The sequence below is a fragment of the Leptinotarsa decemlineata genome, unplaced genomic scaffold, assembly GCF_025532065.1.
Source record: "Leptinotarsa decemlineata unplaced genomic scaffold, Ldec_3_MD MMD2_tig00026340_RagTag_RagTag, whole genome shotgun sequence".
NCBI lineage: Eukaryota > Metazoa > Arthropoda > Insecta > Coleoptera > Chrysomelidae > Leptinotarsa > Leptinotarsa decemlineata.
In genome coordinates, this window is record NW_027412694.1 from 9202461 (window position 1) to 9221450 (window position 18990).

Below are 18990 nucleotides of genomic sequence, written 5' to 3' on the forward strand. Positions count from 1 at the left end.
CCTCTGATAATGTCTACCGCAGTAGTAGACGAAACGCCAGGTATAAAAACCTGCACAACACAGTCAAAAAACTCGGAAGAAAACTTTCACACAGTCACTTTGTTATTGTTTGTATACGAGTGTTTCCTAATTGCGATGGAAAGTTAGTGCATATTCGGGACCTAAATTTATGAAAAAAGTTCATAAAAACTTGGGTCCCCCAATACATTGTTTCCGAGACATAGGGTGCTGAACTTTTCCAGGAATTTTTTTTTTTGTATAAAAATTGGCGGCGAATGGTTATTTGCAATAATAATTTTTATCTAACGTCTCATTTACCAATATGTAAATCAATGGATAAGCAATGACGTGATTTTAACACGCTATATATCAGCTTCACCTGTATGTATGTATGTATGTTTGTTTGTAACTTTGAAGCTCGGGATCTGTATTGACAGAATTATCGGAATTATTGCTAGATCTATTCGCGGGCAGATGGCGCTGTACGTAACTCTCGACGTTATTGCTTGATGTATTCAGATGGCGCTGTACCTGTTTGATAGGTTATTCAAAGGAAAATAAAAATAAATAAATATAGTTTTAAAAAACTAAAAAACACGCTTTTAAAGAAAATCGAACTAAAAAGTTAAAAATACATATAGTTTAAAAAAACTGAAAAACACGCTTTTAAGGAACATCGAACTAAAAAGTTGAAAATAACATTGTTGAAAATAAGCTTAAAACAATAACTATCTAAAAATACTAGTATTATTGTGAAAAAAGCGTGGACGGTTTGTGGCATATTTTTTGTTTATCTAGCGCCCACGCTTTTTCACAATAATACTAGTATTTTTCGATCGTTATTGTTTTAAGCTTTTAAAAAACATTTTTAACTTTTTAGTTCGATGTTCTTTGAAAGCGTGTTTTTTAGTTTTTTTAAACTATATTTATTATTTTATTCTTCTGAAAACAAAGCAAGCTACGAAAACAAATTAAAGGATATAGATTTCATTTTCAGGTATTTTACCCGAAAAAGTAAATTATTGTTACAAAAAACGTCAATATTAGTTCCAGTTTTACCTTTTATTAACGGAAAGACAGATTTTAACAGACAAATTTTTCAACAGATATTGGTTCCTTATTTATATGAAAAGTTTGTAGGTATTTATTAAACGCAACAACAATATATATGCATCTTATAATAACCACAAATTGAATTGAGGTCAGTGTGAAAATTTTGCGCAAAAATCAAACATTCCATTTCTGTTTCAGCTTCCGAACCAAACCTGCTCAAAGTCCGCCTGAAACAGCGGGTAATGGAACGCCGCTGCAGCCCTATGAGCAAGCGGCTTCCGCCGTCGCTCAAGAAGAAACTGCTCAGTTCGTGTCTCCCGCCTAGTGAATCACCTCCCCAAGAACCGCCCAAGGAGCTGAGTCCGCCCTGCGAGTCCGAAGAGTACCAGAGGCACGCACTCTTCAGCAGCCCTTCTATGCCGAACATCTCGCTAGCAGCCCATCACGTGCTTTCACCTGATCTGTCAGAAGCAGCTGTACGGGCGGCATGTACGGCTAGGTTAGGTGAGTACCTATTTTTCAACATAATTTCCTTGCAGTTCCGTAAACTTTTCCCAGAGGCGTTCAAAAGTTCGATACCATTTTTACAATAAGAACTGTCTTGCTCCTCAAAATAGCCAATAACTGCCGACATCACTCTTTCATCGCTGGAAAATCTGAACCATTTTTTCAAGTTTGGGGACAGAAAATAATTCGAGGGGCTAAATCTGGCGAGAAGGGTGCATGAGGCAGCAATTCAAACTTTAATTCGTTAATTTTGGTCTTTGCGACAATGGATTTGATTTCTTCACTCAAACGTTGCAATAAGTTTACTCGCCGTTGATAGTTTTGCTTTTTTTAAGATAACCAATGAAAATTATTCCACGCACTTCCCAAAAAACCGATGCCATGACCTTGCCTGCAGATGAAATAGTCTTCGCCTTGTTTAGAGCCGATTTTCCCTGTTGAGTCCACTGTTTTGATTGTTCTTTTATCTCGGGTGTAAAGTGATTGACCCGTCTTTCATCCATGGCTATGGAACGACGCAAGAAGTCTGCTTTGTTGCTGTGAAACTTTGCTAAACACTCAATTGAAACATCTACACGATACTGTTTTTGCACGAGTGTGAGCAAACGCGGCACCCATCTTGCACACAGCTTTCTCATGTACAAATTTTCAGACAATATACGATGTGCCGCACTTTTTGAAATGCCTACTGAGTCTGCTGGCTTACTCACTTTCAGTCGACGATCATTCAGTACCGCTTTGTGGATTTTCTTCACCTCATTTGATCGACCGCAGTGCTCGCCTTGACAGCTCGTACGGCTTCGTTTAAACTCTGATACCGAATATTTTACTGTTGTAAACGAAGGGGCAGACTCACCAAAAGTAGAATCCAGTTCAATCTTTATATTGGTTGGGCTGGGGCCTTTCAAATAAAGGTAGTACAGTGATATTTTTCGAACAACTGTCGCCATCTCTAAGTCAGCCGGGGAACTTCTGGGACCATCTCGTACATCTTTCTCCATCGTAGATTACAGTAACTATTAAAATATCATATTTTGAGGCAGTACATGGTCAGTGAAGGTGTAATTGCTGCAGACACTGTGGAAGGGTTTTTCGAGACTAATTAACATCCAGGCGATGTAAATGTGAATAAATAGAAACCCTCTGTCACCTTTATGATTCATAAGTGTTTTTTTTATTAAACTCGGGAGCTGTCTGACTTGTCCATTTAATCTAAGTCTCCAGGAAACACTGCAGCCTCTTGGGCTTATTGCGTTTGTTCTCCCATCTTCTCATGACACCCATTCCATCAGTCTCGTTCCCTGTACTAGTTTGTACAGGTTCCGTGTTAGATGTTCGTCATATTCTTCTGGGCGTAATTTCGTACGTCCATATATTGCCTGCCTCCTGTGATTCAGTGCCTCACATTCGCATAAGATGTGTAGAGCTGTTTCCATCCCTTCGTTACATAATCTGCAGCTGAGGTCTCCATTGTACAGCCCCATTTCATTCAGGTGTTCTCTGAGCGGGCAATGACCGGTCAGAATCCCTGTAATTATTCTGAGCCGGTCCCTACTATATTGAAGTAGTTCTTAGGTTCTTTTCTCGGACGGTTCCCCAATGAAGGTTCTACTGTGTTTGTTGCCAGATACTTTTGTCCAGTACTCTGGGTGCTTCTTATCGGTCCATATCCTAATCTGGTTTCGTACCAGTGATTTTGGTACCCCCAGAGCTGGTTCAGGACCTATATATGAAGTTGAAGATCCGCGTACATGGTCAGTGAAGATGTAATTGCTGCAGACACTGTGGAAGGGTTTTTCGAGACTAATTAACATCCAGGCGATGTAAATGTGAATAAATAGAAACCCTCTGCCACCTTTATGATTCATAAGTGTTTTCAAAATTGTACTTTTTTATAAAATTATTGACTGATGGTATGCTTCATGCGGAATCTACAAATTCTTAATGAAGAAAACAATCCCTATTAATATAAACGACTCCAAGACCGTCTATGGGATGGCGTTGCAGACATTTTGGAAACAGTATCAATTCCTACAGTCTGATTTGTTTTGCCAACTTCATATTTTCAAATAGAGTTAAAGGTATCAATAAAGTCTGACGGCATCTACTATTGAGAACATTGGTTGAATGACTAGCAAGCCGTCGATGGGGCGAAGTTGCGGATGAATTCTAGAAAAATATAAATTTGATCAACTCCGAAGTATGTAGCCCACTACAATTTTAAAGAGATGACTTTACTGAGAACATTCTCCATTGAATTGGTGTAAAAACCGCTGCCACATAAAATCTGCCATCACAAACGCAACTGGTTCCTAATCAGAAACAAAAATTTACTTGGCGGTCACTTTCCTAACTAATGGTATGCATATATTTATGTAAAAAAATATGAAGTGATGTCAAATGAATTTTGGAAAAAATCTTATGTGAATATTGTCGAATTTAACTTCTTTCTTGGACTAGCGTCACCATGGACTCGAAAAAATTAATGAACACAACAAACCAAACACCAATATTTACAACACAGATTGTGTTAAAGTCGCTAGAATCAAGAGCGCGCGGTTTACGGGGAAAGAGGAGACCTGCGATAGACTGTGACTGTGCACATGTATATCGATGTAATAATATTTATTGATTTCCTTAGGACATCCTAATATACAAACATTATTTTAAAAATATATAAATAAATAGCATATAAATAACAAAAATGATAATATGATATGAAAGAAACGCATTTTTCAATGATTTCAGAATAGTTTCAATATGAGGATATACATAACAAATATATTACAAAACAGAAAAAAGAAAATCAGGGATGAGATTTTATATTTATTGCATCTTTCAGCGAAAGTGGGAGTTTGTTATACTCATTCCAGCCTTTATAAAGACTCCATTGTACTAGTCAAATTTGTTCGAGGAAGGTGGAATTTTTGGGAGCTACTCGCTCTTGTTGAGTGGTAATGGATTTGAGATTTATATATACAGAATTCTTCAAAATAAGTTGGAAGCAAGTTATGTGTTAGTTTGAAATTCGTACATGTGTTTGCTAATTCGTACATTCTCTGAGAAACGGACAGCCACTGCAATGTACTTAACATGTTTGATATACTGGTATACATATTCACTTGCAAAATATATAAAACGAAATTGACATCAATCTCAGCTCCGATATCGTTGATGAACACATTGAACAGTAGAGGTCCTAGGTTTGACACTTGTGATACACCAGATGTGGTAACATAGTCGACAGACATGCTTACGATTGTAAAAATATGATTTGAAGAGAGTAATTAGGTCATTGGATAACCTATAAGTCGAAGGCTTGTTGAACAGGATACTATGGTTAAGTCTGTCGAACGCTTCAGAAAAATTAGTCTAGATGACTGACAATCAATACCCTCCGCAAAACATTAAGACATTGTTACAAAATCGGTGATGGTTGAAACCGTGTTGATTGGGACTAATAATGTTGCTAACATGACAGTAGATTGTCTTTTCAAGAAGCATTTCAAACACTTTACAAAAGTTGCATAAGATATAAATTGGTCCATAATTTTTTATCTCCTTTTTCGAAAATTGGGCAGACTTTTGACATTTTCCATATTGATGGTACAGTTGAGGTTTTCAGGCATATATTTATTAGAGTTGTTAGTGGTTCAACCAGAGCTGAGGCACAATCTTGTGGAAGATGAAAATACCCAAAGAAGGTCGATGAAAAAAGCCAAATATATATTTTGGAGTTTTTTGAATTTACAGTTTTTTCGAAAAATTTCTCCAATATTAAGTAAATAACCGTTATTGAGTCACCCGTTCACTAACCCTGTTGAATAAAAATTTTACGGACCTACAAAGGTGAACATTAAAACCATCTTACTAATATACTATAATATATTTTCATCAATATACTATACTATTGTATGTACTATGTTCATCAATGTATAATTTGAGTTCATACTACTAAATACTCACTTCGAAGCAGATCTGTCCAACCAACCAGACAAACTAGTAATGAAGAATTAGCAATACATACATTTAGAAACGCTATAACCCAGAGAATATTTCTATTTTTCGGTCCAAAATTTTACAATGAAATACCAGTACATTCAAAAAAAATGACAAACTAAGAAATTTTAAAACTGAAATAAAGAACTATATCTTGAAAAACAAGGTAACTTTCTATAAAATACAACGATAGTGAATACACCCACCATTTTTGGTAAAAATACGTGTACCTACACATATATACAGGTCTTTTGAAGTTATGCTTTACATAAGAATTAATTACCTTCCTTATTTTTTTATCTTGTAAGTCTTTGCCCGCCAAAATTTTTAAGATAATTTTATGTACAATAAATACTAATAGTTTTTTTTAGAGAAGCCCTGGATAAAACACACACACAGGCAATTAGGCCTAGGTATGCTTTACTCAGAGAGCAAATCTAACCCCATTTTGTAAAAAAAATTGTAATATTTTTTTTGTACATGCAATACTTGAATAAACTTGACTAAAACTTGAAACTATCAGTATACTCACTAACCGAGAATCATAATTTAACAATAGCATTTTTACGAGCAGTGTGATATGACGCCACTGGCAGTTTGGCAGCTAAACACGAAGCGGTTGAGTTGAAATGTCAGTGGTTTCCACACTAGTTCTTTTCGTTGGATATTTGTTTCGACTATGATGAGCTATTTATAGGCAGAATCAATACACATAATGGAAGTGTAACTGATCGCTGTCTGTATATGAAAGATATTTGAGAAAAAAATCTTGTGGGTCTGTATTAGCGCAATTAAAACCAGAACAATGATTTTTTGAATTTATGCTGGTTAACGACAGCTGGTTAACTGGAAAACAGTTAATAAATGCATATAAGTTAACGGAAATGCCTTCGAACATATTTTCAAATGGATTTTATATTCTGTGTGAAAAGACAATGCAATATTTTTGTATTTAATTCAGTATTTATTCATCTGAAATCGTGTTTTCCATAAAAACCATGACGGCGATTTATAGCTCTAATAAACTATCTGTAACTGTTCGAAATGAAGATTTCGTAGCTCGTAGTTTTATGCGCATTTTTTATTTTTTCAAGTAAAACTGAATAATCTCGTGAACGGTTGATCTTTGATTAGAATGTGTCGAAATCATCTCGGAATTTCATAATTATCCCAAAAAACAGGCTCTTCTATTTGAGGTTCGGCCCATTTTTATATCTTCAGAATTAGCCATCGATTCCGAACACCTTGTATAACATTTTGGAAATTTTACTACTACGAGACCATAGAATGAAGTATTTTGATGAATCAATAATAGCTTATATATGTATTCTATCAAACTTTTGAATTTTATGAGGAAATTACTCCACAGCCGAATACCTAGTTTTTTGAGTAAACAAATGAATATCTCGTGAACGGTTTGTTTTTTGTATAGGGTGTATTACATAAACTCGCATTAGAATTATGCCAGGTATTCAAGAATGTGAAAATATAAAGGGTGTTGCAAGTGTTGGAAAAACGCCATTATTTTTATTCGATAAAGCATATTGAAAGATCGATGTTTGCCAATTTTCAGGATATAAATCCTTTTTTTGGGGGGGGAAAGGGAGGTTTTGGCTTTCCTACATGTAAAAGGAAGCAATCAATTTTGAAAAAAGTTATTCTATACAGAGATGTGTAGATCATGCAAAGAAGTAACTTTCAGACATAAACTGAAAAAAAGCCTTCCCGAAACATATAAACATTACATCACACTAAAAAAAAATAATTTCGAAACAAATACTTTTATGTGAACACTGAATTATACAAAAAACACTTTTCTTTATTCAGTTTGTATTCCAAACATTCGTTATGGAATTGAATCAGGTATCATTCACAGGATTCCTACACAATATAGTAAATGAAAGGAATAAAATTTCACTTACATGGAACACTGTCATCCTCGCTGGTAGACATCCTATGTTTCCACGTGTACACTTGCCTTATCAGCTTTTTAGTACCAATCTGGATAACATTATGAGAAAAAACACGCAATTCATTCATAAAATTACGACTTTATGTCACGAAATAAGTATTATCTATTCATTTCATCGATGACATCGTATTGACATTTATTCGCTCATTTGATCAAATCCCAGCCAAAAGAATCTTGCTTGAATTGAAAGGGGTATATTTTTAGGAGGGGTTAATTTTTTTTGGAAAGAAAGGTCCTGATTTTCTACTCCACCATCTTTGTACAAAAACATGTGGGACTCTTCCAAAGAAAGGAAGGAAGCAATCATCGCACTTTACCCTGTTTGGTATAATTTATATTATCAAATTTCCCGAAGTCAATAAATAAATAGGTCGGATCAATAATTCTAAGTGCGTCATATTTCATATACGGTGTTAATTTAATTCTTATGCAATTGGAGCTGATGACAAATTTTTAATGAAATGCATTTAGTTGTATTACAGTTTACTCAAAAACATTAAAAAGTATCACTTTCAATCATTATAATTGTGTTGCTATGTACATGAATCTCGCTTTGCAAGACTAGAACAAGAGTATCGTTTAAATTTGTTGAATATAACTTATCTGAAACTATTCAAAAACCTACCCGTGTAACTTAACTGAGGATCAGTGGTGAATCACAATTGGTTTTAAGTATTGTATTAGGTTGTTGTCCGTTTTTATGAGCCTACTTTGAACTTTAATATCCCATTGAATACTTATTCATTTCAATCGAAATGAGCGCCATTTGAATCATTGCACTTTTGACAACGTAACACAAGTCGATTAATTCTGTCAGCATAACAATCGTGTGCTACAAATTCGATGAAGTCGACGAAATAAGTTTTTGCCTAGTTTTAATTGGCGAAAGTGCTACCGATGACAAAGTTATCGAAGTGAGGCAGAACTGACGCTCAATAAGTTTAATTTTTGAACGTGGAACAGTCGGCTAATGCTGACGCAATTTTCGGTATATTTCGTCGATTTCCTCACAACAGGACTCTGCTGTGATGGTTTGGCCAGTTATGGTGTTTGTAATGCAATGATTCTTGTGTGGGGCTTAACCCAACACAATTGGGGTTAAGTCCACCTTCGATCAGGTAGCAGTCTATCGGCGAAGACCAGTGGCGGCCGGCTTATTTTTTTTTCAATATCATCCAAAAATAACCGCTATTTTTGTTTTAGATACATTTGATGTCACGATCAACAATATACTTAAATTGTTGTACAACTGATCGTATTAATCTTCTCGTCTGTAGGCAAAAAGATCCACTGGCTTTCTTTATGATTTACAGTGATTGGTATTATGAAAAATTGTAATGTCTTTGGACCTTTTAATGATGTTAGAAAACTCCTTCATAATTTGTGTCTTTACTGTTTGTTACTTCTGTATTATCGTTAATCCAGGATTATTATTTGGTATAATTATACATGCAAGAGAAATTGAAAATTCTAGTTCAAGTTCAATCAATAATCCAACAGAAATAGGTCGCTAGCCATTCCCAAACTCGCCCTTGAATGAAGCAATCATAGCAAATGAGAAAACGATAAAGTCAATAATAATTTATGTGGCATTTGTCCAGCTGTTTTGAATTGTTCACTTGTTGAATTCCAATTTTTCCCTTGTTCCAGTTTAGGATCATAAATAGAATGTATATTAAAATCTCATCATTTCACATTCACAGTCTGTTCTTCGTACTGAAGTTTAAAAACCATTCGTGCCACTGAATCCTGTATTCAGAAGAAATTAGATCAGTTATATATTATAAATAACTGTTGACTTGAAAAAAAAAAAATTTTTACTAGTTTTTTACTAGTTTCTCTTTGCAATCCAATATTTCGAGGTCGCACACGAATGGCAATAATCATCAAGTGAATTGAGTAATATCTTCTGCTCAACTCCTTGAAATTCAGATACTCGATGATGATTCGATACTCCAATTTTTCAATTGTCACAATTTCGATCCATCATGTTTTCAAAATTTTATCACGCCACCCAGCATTTTTGATCTGAAGCTTGTTTATACACGGAATAGATCCAGGCTAACTAAATATAAAAACACCCTCTTTATATTTTTGTTACAGGCATGCCCTTGACCGGTCAAATGCTGCCGGGCACGCTACCCTTCTACCCCTCCCTACCCGCGATTGAGAGCGAACACGAAGAAACCCCACTTGACACCATCAGTGAGTTGCAGGAACCTCAGACGAGAGGCGTTATCCGCCCTTTGGGTAGAACACAATCGTCGCCTCTTCCTTTAGGTCACCCTTTATTGGGCGGTCCTCCGCCACCCGATCTGCAACCGCCCCCGCCACAGCTTCATCAGCATCCGCCCGCCGAGGAACAAGAACAGAGAGATTTGGAACTGAGAGCGAATGAGTCCAGAAGGTAAGCGATTCAAAAAAATTGCAAAGAATTCCATGAGTAGAGCGTGTATGGCCCAGTCGAAGTCGTGAGAGGTTTTCTTGTTTTCGCCTGTTATCAGGTGTGTTCTTCCATGGTAGAACCGATGCCTTGATGCTGGATAATTTTGAGGATGATTCGTTCCATTGGGATTGCCAACAGTTGGAAAGGATATGTTTGTAAAAGGGTTTCAGCTCTCAGTACGCAACTTGAAGTTCCGTTGCTGCCATCTCATTACCTGCTATTTCTATATGTGATGGAATCCACATAAAATGAATTTGTGATTCTTCATTTTCTTGCAGAGAGTGTATAGCTCTTTTCATGAGGAGATGGGGTGGCTGGTGTACAGTTCTTCAATTGCCTCAAGCGCATTCAGCGAGTCTGTCACAATAAGGCATTTTGTTAGATTCCTAACTTTGGAGAAATTTAATGCTTTCAATATAGCATATAATTCCCCTGTGAATACTGGACTCTCTTTGAGTATTCATTAACTTTGTTTTGAACGATTTCAAGTAACAGAACACCGTATTCGAATCTCCACAATTATATATTGTGTGATATCAATTCATCTGCATCAACTTCATCATGACCAGACGGAAGTGCCTGATCGCACCAGTATTTTGCAGATTTTTCAACCAGTCTTACTAGAAAGGGGTTTTTTTCATGTTGGAAAATTGCTCGCGTTACCTATTCCCAAAAAGGGCAAGAGAAATCTTCCAAATAACTTTAGACCAGTCGTTTTGATATCAGGGATATCAAAAATCATGGAGAAAGCCGTAAACCACCATATCCCTAAGTATTTGGAAGGTTTTAACATCTTAAGCGATCATCAATATGGCTTTCGGAAACAAAGAGCAACAGGCGACCTTCTATCGTATGTCATCATATTTGGAATAACGCAATCGAGAAATATGAAGAGTCAAGAGCTGTTGCGTTTGATATTTCTGTGGCCTTTGACCGTGTGTGTTAGCATCAACACTGGTGTTCGTCAGGGATCCATATTGTCTCCAACCCTCTTTTTACTTCACATCAATGACTTACCTAATATATTGCTTTGCTGACGACAGCATACTTGTCTCTTCATCTTTACCGGCAGCAGGACGTTGCATGTCTTAATGAGGATCTAGGACAAACAATTACGCTTTCGGCTCCGATAAGTCGGTTGGGGGTTAAAATGGGCACCAATATGTCTTGACACAATCATGTCGCTGGAATTGCAAAGGCTGCTCCTCAAAAGCTTGGAACACTGTTCCGAACCAGAAAACTGTACACACCTCAGCAACTTTTGATGCTTTATAAAGGTCAGATCAGACCCTCTTTGGAGTACTGTTCTAATGTATGGAACTCTACCCCTAAGCATACCCTAAAACTGCTGGATTCCACCCAGAAAAGGAACGTTGGGGATTTGGCTCTCTTCTATAGATACTTTCACGGGGAGTGTTCGAGTGACTTGGCACATTTGATAGATAGATAGTTAGCACTATTTCCAACAGGAGTATCCAGTTACAGGAAATGCTATTATTACAGAGTATATATGAACTAAATATTAAAAATAATGGAATATAGAAATGTATAAAAGTAAATGCTAAAACAAAGTATATATAAAATATTCGTGTGAGTAGAATTTCAAAGAGGAATGAAAAATTGAGTAGGTATATAACACAAAAAGTTACAAATCATGCAATGTTACAGTACTGACACAAAAGTTATTTATAGTATTATTACAAGTGATTATGGATACCAAGGTGTTCAAAGAGTCGAAATGAATATCGCAGTGTTCACAGATTTTATTGAAGCTACTGCACATAAAATTCAATGGTGATCGTAGCATAATATTTGTGCGTGATGCTTCGCAATAGAATTTCAGATTGTATCGACCGTCACTTCTTGGTACCAAGAAATTGATCTCGGGTAAAAGAACCGTACTGTCAATATTGTTGTTGAGTAATTTATGCAGGAATTTTATACCAAGGATAACTCTCCTATTTTCCAAAGATGTCATATCAAATCGTGTCAACAATATGTTATGATCCATACCTTAAAGAAAATGTACTAAAAAAATAACATTCAATTCAATTAAATTCACATATTACATATCAAATTGGCAAATTACAAATGATATTAATAAAAATATAAATGAAATAATATAATTAGATTCAATTGACATATTATAAATAAATTAGCCTTCACAAGGTCGACATAAAACAAATTAAAGTTATATAAAAAACTATAAATGAAAGGTTCTATGTAAGATACAGTCCTTGATAAAGTTCAAAGAGTTTCCATTAATGTCACACATGTTACATACTAAATTAAAGTTATAACACATTAAATTTACTGGTGCTTTGAGATTCACATTTGTTCTACTACTTTGACAATGAAATGTTTTCCCGTATCTTGAGTTGAGGTGTGGTACATAAAATTTATTTTTTGTAGGAGAGGAGTACAGGAGATGTTACTATTTATAAATCATATAGAAATGTGACCGTAATGAGAAGTCTACGTGTATTCAGTGATATAATATTAAATTGGTTCAAAAGGATGGAATAGTCAATTCCCCTTTGGGGGTAAATACCTGTAGTACGAAAAGACAAGAATTTCAAGAACTTTCTTTGGACAGCTTCAATTTGCTGAATATGAGAATTATAAATTGGATACCAGATCATCGCCCCATATTCTAGTTTGGACCTCACATAAGCATAGAATAGCGTCATTATCACCTTAGTATCTCTAAGTTCTCTGGTGTTACTCATTATGAAGCCCAACATTCGACTAGCGGATGAAACAGCTTGGTCTATATGTGAAACAAAAGTGAATTTCTGATCAAAATTAATGCCAAGGTCATTCATTTCATTAACTCGACTTATGGTATTGTTATCAATTTCGTAAGTAAATTGTATAAGACTTTCCTTTCTGGAAAAAGACAATACAAGACATTTATCAATTTTAAGATTCAAATGATTATTGGAGCACCAATCATAGATAGATAGATAGATAGATTTATTGATCTCTTCGAATCATTTACATGACATGAGATAAGTCTAATAATCGTATTCGGTTGCGAATCAGGATAAAATTACAATACATCTTAATAAAAAACGAAAAATACACCTAAAAATACTAACAATACAATAATACAATACATATTTTTTAAAAGTTCGTACGTGTAGAGTTGGGAATAAAATGCCTGGTGCTATGTAGGGGATGAGAATATGTTATTTCATTTTAGTAATTGTTCAGTAAACTCTGTTAGAGAATAAAAACAGTTGTCAATCAAAAATGATTTCAAGGTGGATTTGAATTTGACTATATTTTCATTTGCTTTTATTTCATCTGGTAGCAGGTTATAGAAATATCCTCCTGCATAGAGTGGAGATTTTTTCAGGTGCAGACGGTTGAATTTGCTTAAGTGGACATTGTTTTTGTTTCGAGTGTTGTATTGGTGGACATCACTATTTTTTTGAAACTTATTTTTGTATATAATTCATACTGTCAATCTAAGCAGTCTTTTATCACCTTGAATATTTTAAGGTCATCAGCGTAGAGCAGTTTTGAATTGTTTATTATTTTAGTTGAATCGTTAATGAAAATCAAGAACAAAAGAGGTCCCAAATTCGAGCCTTAGGGCACTCCGCAACTGGGAGTATATAAAGCAGATTTGGAGCCTTCATACTTTACATACTGTTTTCTATCGAGTAGATAGTTTGACATGAGTTTCACCAATTTTGCTGAAAAACCAAATTCTGAGAGACGCTTGAGAAGAATGAAGAAATCTATTTGATCAACAGTTTTTTTATGTCTGTATAAATGACGTCAACCTGCAGTTTCCTATCCAAGGCTTTAAAGACACATTGTGAAAGACATGCAAGATTGGTTATGCACGACTTGTTTTCTACAAACCCATGCCGATCATTTGATATGATATTTCGTATTGGATTGTAAATATTAGAGTATAATATTATTTAAAATAATTTGGAGAAATTGTTCAATACTGAAATGGCTCTATAGTTTTTTATTGATGTAAAATGTAAAAATTGGGCATACCCGAGCTTTTTTTCCAAAGGTCAGGGAACTCACAAGTTTTCAAACAAAGATTATATATATATATATATATATATATATATATATATATATATATATATATATATATATATATATATATATATATATATATATACAGTGTCACCGATAAAGTCCGCATCAAATGGGAAACTTTTTTATTTATCGTTTTATGTGAAATTTGATTTTGGCAGTAGATTTTGCTCAAGAAATGATGTCAAATGGCGTCTACAAAATAGGTCACGTGATTTCCTTAACCTGTCAAAATTGACATTTAAAAAAAGAAACATCAAAAAATGACATTATTCTTCAAAATATCCAAAAATATCAAAGGATAAAAACATTTTCTTTTGTAATTTTATACCCACACACCAAGTTTCAAACCCATAATAAGTATTTTATATTTTCACTATTTTTTCGCATTCCTGCTTTTTCTACTTATCTAAACTCGTCACCGAATTTCTTTTTTTGTAATATAATAATATTTTAAGAGCCTCTTTGATGTTAAAAACAAATTTTGAAAAATAAAAGTTGTCAAACTTGATGCAAAGTTCATCTAGTTTCAACGGGGCTTTCCAAACTATACAGTACTTGAGTTTTTTAATGAGCAAATGGCCTCACAATATGAATTAGAACAAAACGGAACATTAGGAAACAATATCTTAGAGTGTTTATTGTTTTTTTAACAAAAAATACAGTGGAATTTAATCTTAATTAAAAGGAACTGAAAATAAACATGTACCTATACCTAATAGCAAAAAACACGAAAAAAAGACTCACGACATTAAATACACTACGTTTCTGTATGTCTTCCATCGCGTTCTATGCAGATACATCTTTTATTGAGTTGCTGATACTCACAGGGTTTATGTTTAAAATAGAGTTTCTAATAACAGTTTCTAGGTGATTCACGTCACGAAAAGGTCTTTGTTTATAAACGATTTGTTTTAAGTAACCCCACAAGAAAAAATCTAATAGTTTCTCTTTGACTTGTCTTGAACTATGAATAGGAGCCCCGTCACATTGATACCACAGACTGTGTCTTATTTCAACCGGCATATTGTCCACTATATCACTGATCTCAGTATTTAGAAATTGCAAATATTCCTGAGAAGTTAAATTGTGTCTAAAATTACCTCATTACCTGATTATTTGAAACACCGCACCACACATTTGTTTTAAATGAATATTGGTCCCGACATTCTATCACAAAATGAGGATTTTCCTGAGCCCACCACCTACAATTCTGGGAACTGACTACGCCGTTCGATGTGAAGGTAGCTTCGTCGGTCCATAGGATTTTGTAAGGAAATTTTCTGTTCGATTCTACTTCTCCTTGGTACCAGAAAGAGAAATCTAGTCGAACATCGAAATCTCTTTCCTTTAAGGTATTTATAAATTTGGGTTTGTAGGGTTTGAATTTATTTTTATGTAAAATTGCTCTTACGCTTTCTCTTTTAACGCCAGTTCTATCTACAATATTGGTAATACTTGATTTTCCCTGTTCGATAACATCTAGGCAGACAGCCAACTGAACCTCATCATTATTGCGTGATGGATTATGACGTTTTTTAAAAGTATTTTCAACTGAACCAGTCAGTTTGAATTTTTTTAAAATCCTACTTACAGTGGATTGCTGTACATGTCTACCAGGATGTCTTGCGTTAAAAATATCAGCCACTTGTCGATGCAATGTGTTTTCACCACAAATTAGCACAATTTCAATTTTTTCTTGTAAAGATAACATATTGTTTTAATTTTCATACATTACATTGAACTAACGGGCATTAATTTATTCAGTGACAGTGACGTTTTCTAAAACACATTATGTAGTTTCATATTTTTTCACAGCCTACCCAGTTTTTTTAAATTAGTGTTGTTAGCGGAGTAGGTAAATGTAAATACTATGAGTTTTTTTCTTTTATTGAATGGGCTTCAAGAATCACGAAATGATGTTTCCTAATGTTCCGTTTTGTTCTAATTCATATTGTGAGGCCATTTGCTCATTAAAAAACTCAAGTACTGTATAGTTTTGAAAGCCCCGTTGTAACTAGATGAACTTTGCATCAAGTTTGACAACTTTTATTTTTCAAAATTTGTTTTTAACATCAAAGAGGCTCTTAAAATATTATTATATTACAAAAAAAGAAATTCGGTGACGAGTTTAGTTAAAATAAATGATTTAGTACAGGTGTGCTTAAATTTTGATAAGTAGAAAAAGCAGGAGTGCGGAAAAATATTGAAAATATAAAATACTCATTATGGGTTTGAAACTTGGTGTGTGGGTATAAAATTACAAAAGAAAATGTTTTTATCCTTTGATATTTTTGGATATTTTGAAGAATAATGTCAATTTTCGATGTTTCTTTTTTTAAATGTCAATGTTGACAGGTTAAGGAAATCACGTGACCTATTTTGTAGACGCCATTTGACATCATTTCTTAAGCAAAATCTACTGCCAAAATCAAATTTCACATAAAACGATAAATAAAAAAGTTTCCCATTTGATGCGTACTTTATCGGTGACACTGTATATGAAGTAGGGGACTCAGTAAAGGGTAAATACAATTTTTAACTACGAAACTTGGTTTTCGATCAGGACCGACAATTAGTTTATTTTTCAGTTTTCTCGCAGCTTCGATATCTACTGATCGATAATTATTGTTGGTAAATTATTTGTGCAGTTGTCAAGGGTATTATATGAAGAGACATCAGATATAATATAAACACTTTTAAAGAAGTTTGCAAATGCATCCATAATTTCTTGCGGTTTGGTGTAAGTTTTAGTTTCATCCTTCATAACTCCGAGAATTTTCGAGTTACCTCTTTTGTTCTGCATGAAATTCCAAAATGCACTTGGGTCTTCGATTCCACCAAGAACGGTACATATCAGAAATATGTGACAGGATGTGGCTGCAGTACACCTCGAACTTGACTGTTGAAAAACTTTTTCATTTGGAGATCTGCATACATGTGGAATATACTTCGTTATATCCAAATGGATTTAATCTCCAGCGATTCAAATCCAATGTGAATCGCTACTTTCGCACGGGCATCGCTCTTAGAGCGCGTTAAGAATTGTCCTATAGTGCTTGTGATTTGTCCTTGAAAAAATATACTTCTCATATATTCTAAAAATTTATTCCCGAACGAAATTCTTCAAAAGATTTAATTTGTACAATGGTAATTATTTATTATACATTCAATTATTCAATACCTATTATTGAAACTGGTTCGTGAGGATCTGTATAAGAAAAATACATTTTTCTGTGAACGCATTGATAATTCTTGCAAATAAAATTAATAATGTACTAGGAGCAAAGGTTGTGAATTTTTATCTTACATGTCATGGATTGGTTTAATAATTAGGTGGCTATATATAGACAAACGAGTCCGTGTACAAGCATGGTACTCCTGAGGACAGGACTGTAGTTATTGACAAAATGTTGATGAAAAATTTTGTATTTGTCTACGGATTAACAACTGTAATATATATGGAAAATAACCAGTTACGAATCTGCGCTATCTAGTAACATTTCTTTACTGAGAATTTTTAATTTTTTGAAATTGAAATATTTCACATCAACTTCTCTATGAATGTTTGCTTTATTTTCAAATGATAAAAGCAGGTAAGTAGGTACTTGACAAAGATTGAAGTTAATTATTCAGTGTCACTGTTTTTCGAGTTTCAAAGCCGTGGATTTTTGGAATTTCTTCCTGACGTTTCGCTGGTGCGAGTGGCTAGCTTCTTCAGAGGTTTAACCATCATGGCTTGCTGTTCAGTGACTAACTTCTAGGCTTCGTAAAGTGTATTTATGCCTTGTCAGGTAATCAGTTGTATTGGTACCTGTATTTGTACATGTTCTTGTACCTGCACTTGAACCTGGAACATTAACAAGTACAGGTACAAGTACAGGTATCAATACAACTGATTGCTTGACAAGGCATAAATACGCTTTACGAAGCCTAGAAGTTAGTCATCGGACATCAAGCCGTGATGGTTAAACCTCTGAAGAAGCTAGCCACTCGCGCCAGCGAAACGTCAGAAGGAAATTCCAAAAATCCACGGCTTTCAAACTCGAAAAACAGTGACACTGAAAACCTCAGCCGCGAAAGTCTAAACCATTTTGTCGAAGTTAATTATTGTCAGAACATTGGCGGGCAATGGCGCATTATATTTACCTACAAAAAAGGCAGTGGTATTTACAATAATTACCTTTTATCACTTGCTGCTTTTATCATTCAAGATGGAATTGTCGTTTTGTATATCTCTGAAAACGCTAAAACGCTTTACAATTCAGTTGATACCTCTAAAAGAGGATGCATCAAAGTAACATATTGAAAGAGTTTACTTGCGAGTTCAACAATAGACTAACTCAACTGCTTTAATGCAGGCAAAAGAATGGCGTTGACAAAAAGATAACTACTCAGAACCTATAAAAATATCTCTAGCATAACCTATAAAAATTTCTCTCGGGTTCTTATTTATATCCATCAAAACAAATTTGATGTTGTTGTCATAGTCATTATGTAAAATATCTTATATTAATTATTTAATGTCTTGTCAGCTTATTATTTTATCATGTCGTTAAGCGACTTTCGCCAATTTTTCTCTACGAATACAAATACAGTCTGGAAAATCAACCAGGCATTTGACAAGGATAGTGTTGATGAACGCACAGTTCGACGTTAGTTTGCAAAATGGCGTTCCGGAGATTTTAGCCTCTAAGATGAGCCCCGAAATAGTCAACCTACAGTAGTTCAGTACGAGAATTCGAGGACCCTGGTGGAGACTGACCTATCACAAACGTGCGTGAGATGGCGGAAGAACTGGGCATTAGCTTCCCTAACCTATAAAAAACTCCCTAAACTAACCTATAAAAATTTCTCTCATCTGGAGTATCCATTCTCCTACTACCAGGGATAGATTCCTGGAGTGTAGTTGCTTTGTAATTGTTGGAAAGGTTGTTTTATCAAA

General features: G+C 34.6%; 1 protein-coding gene across 1 annotated transcript in view; it reads left to right on the plus strand.

The window, feature by feature from the left end:
* Positions 1–18990, plus strand: part of HDAC4 (Histone deacetylase 4) — a 153952-nt gene that overhangs the window by 84269 nt on the left and 50693 nt on the right. Inside the window, exons 3-4 of the mRNA XM_023156375.2 lie at positions 1252–1557; positions 9635–9938. Of these exons, the coding sequence (XP_023012143.1) occupies positions 1252–1557; positions 9635–9938 (610 nt within the window). The remainder of the gene's footprint in view (positions 1–1251; positions 1558–9634; positions 9939–18990) is intronic.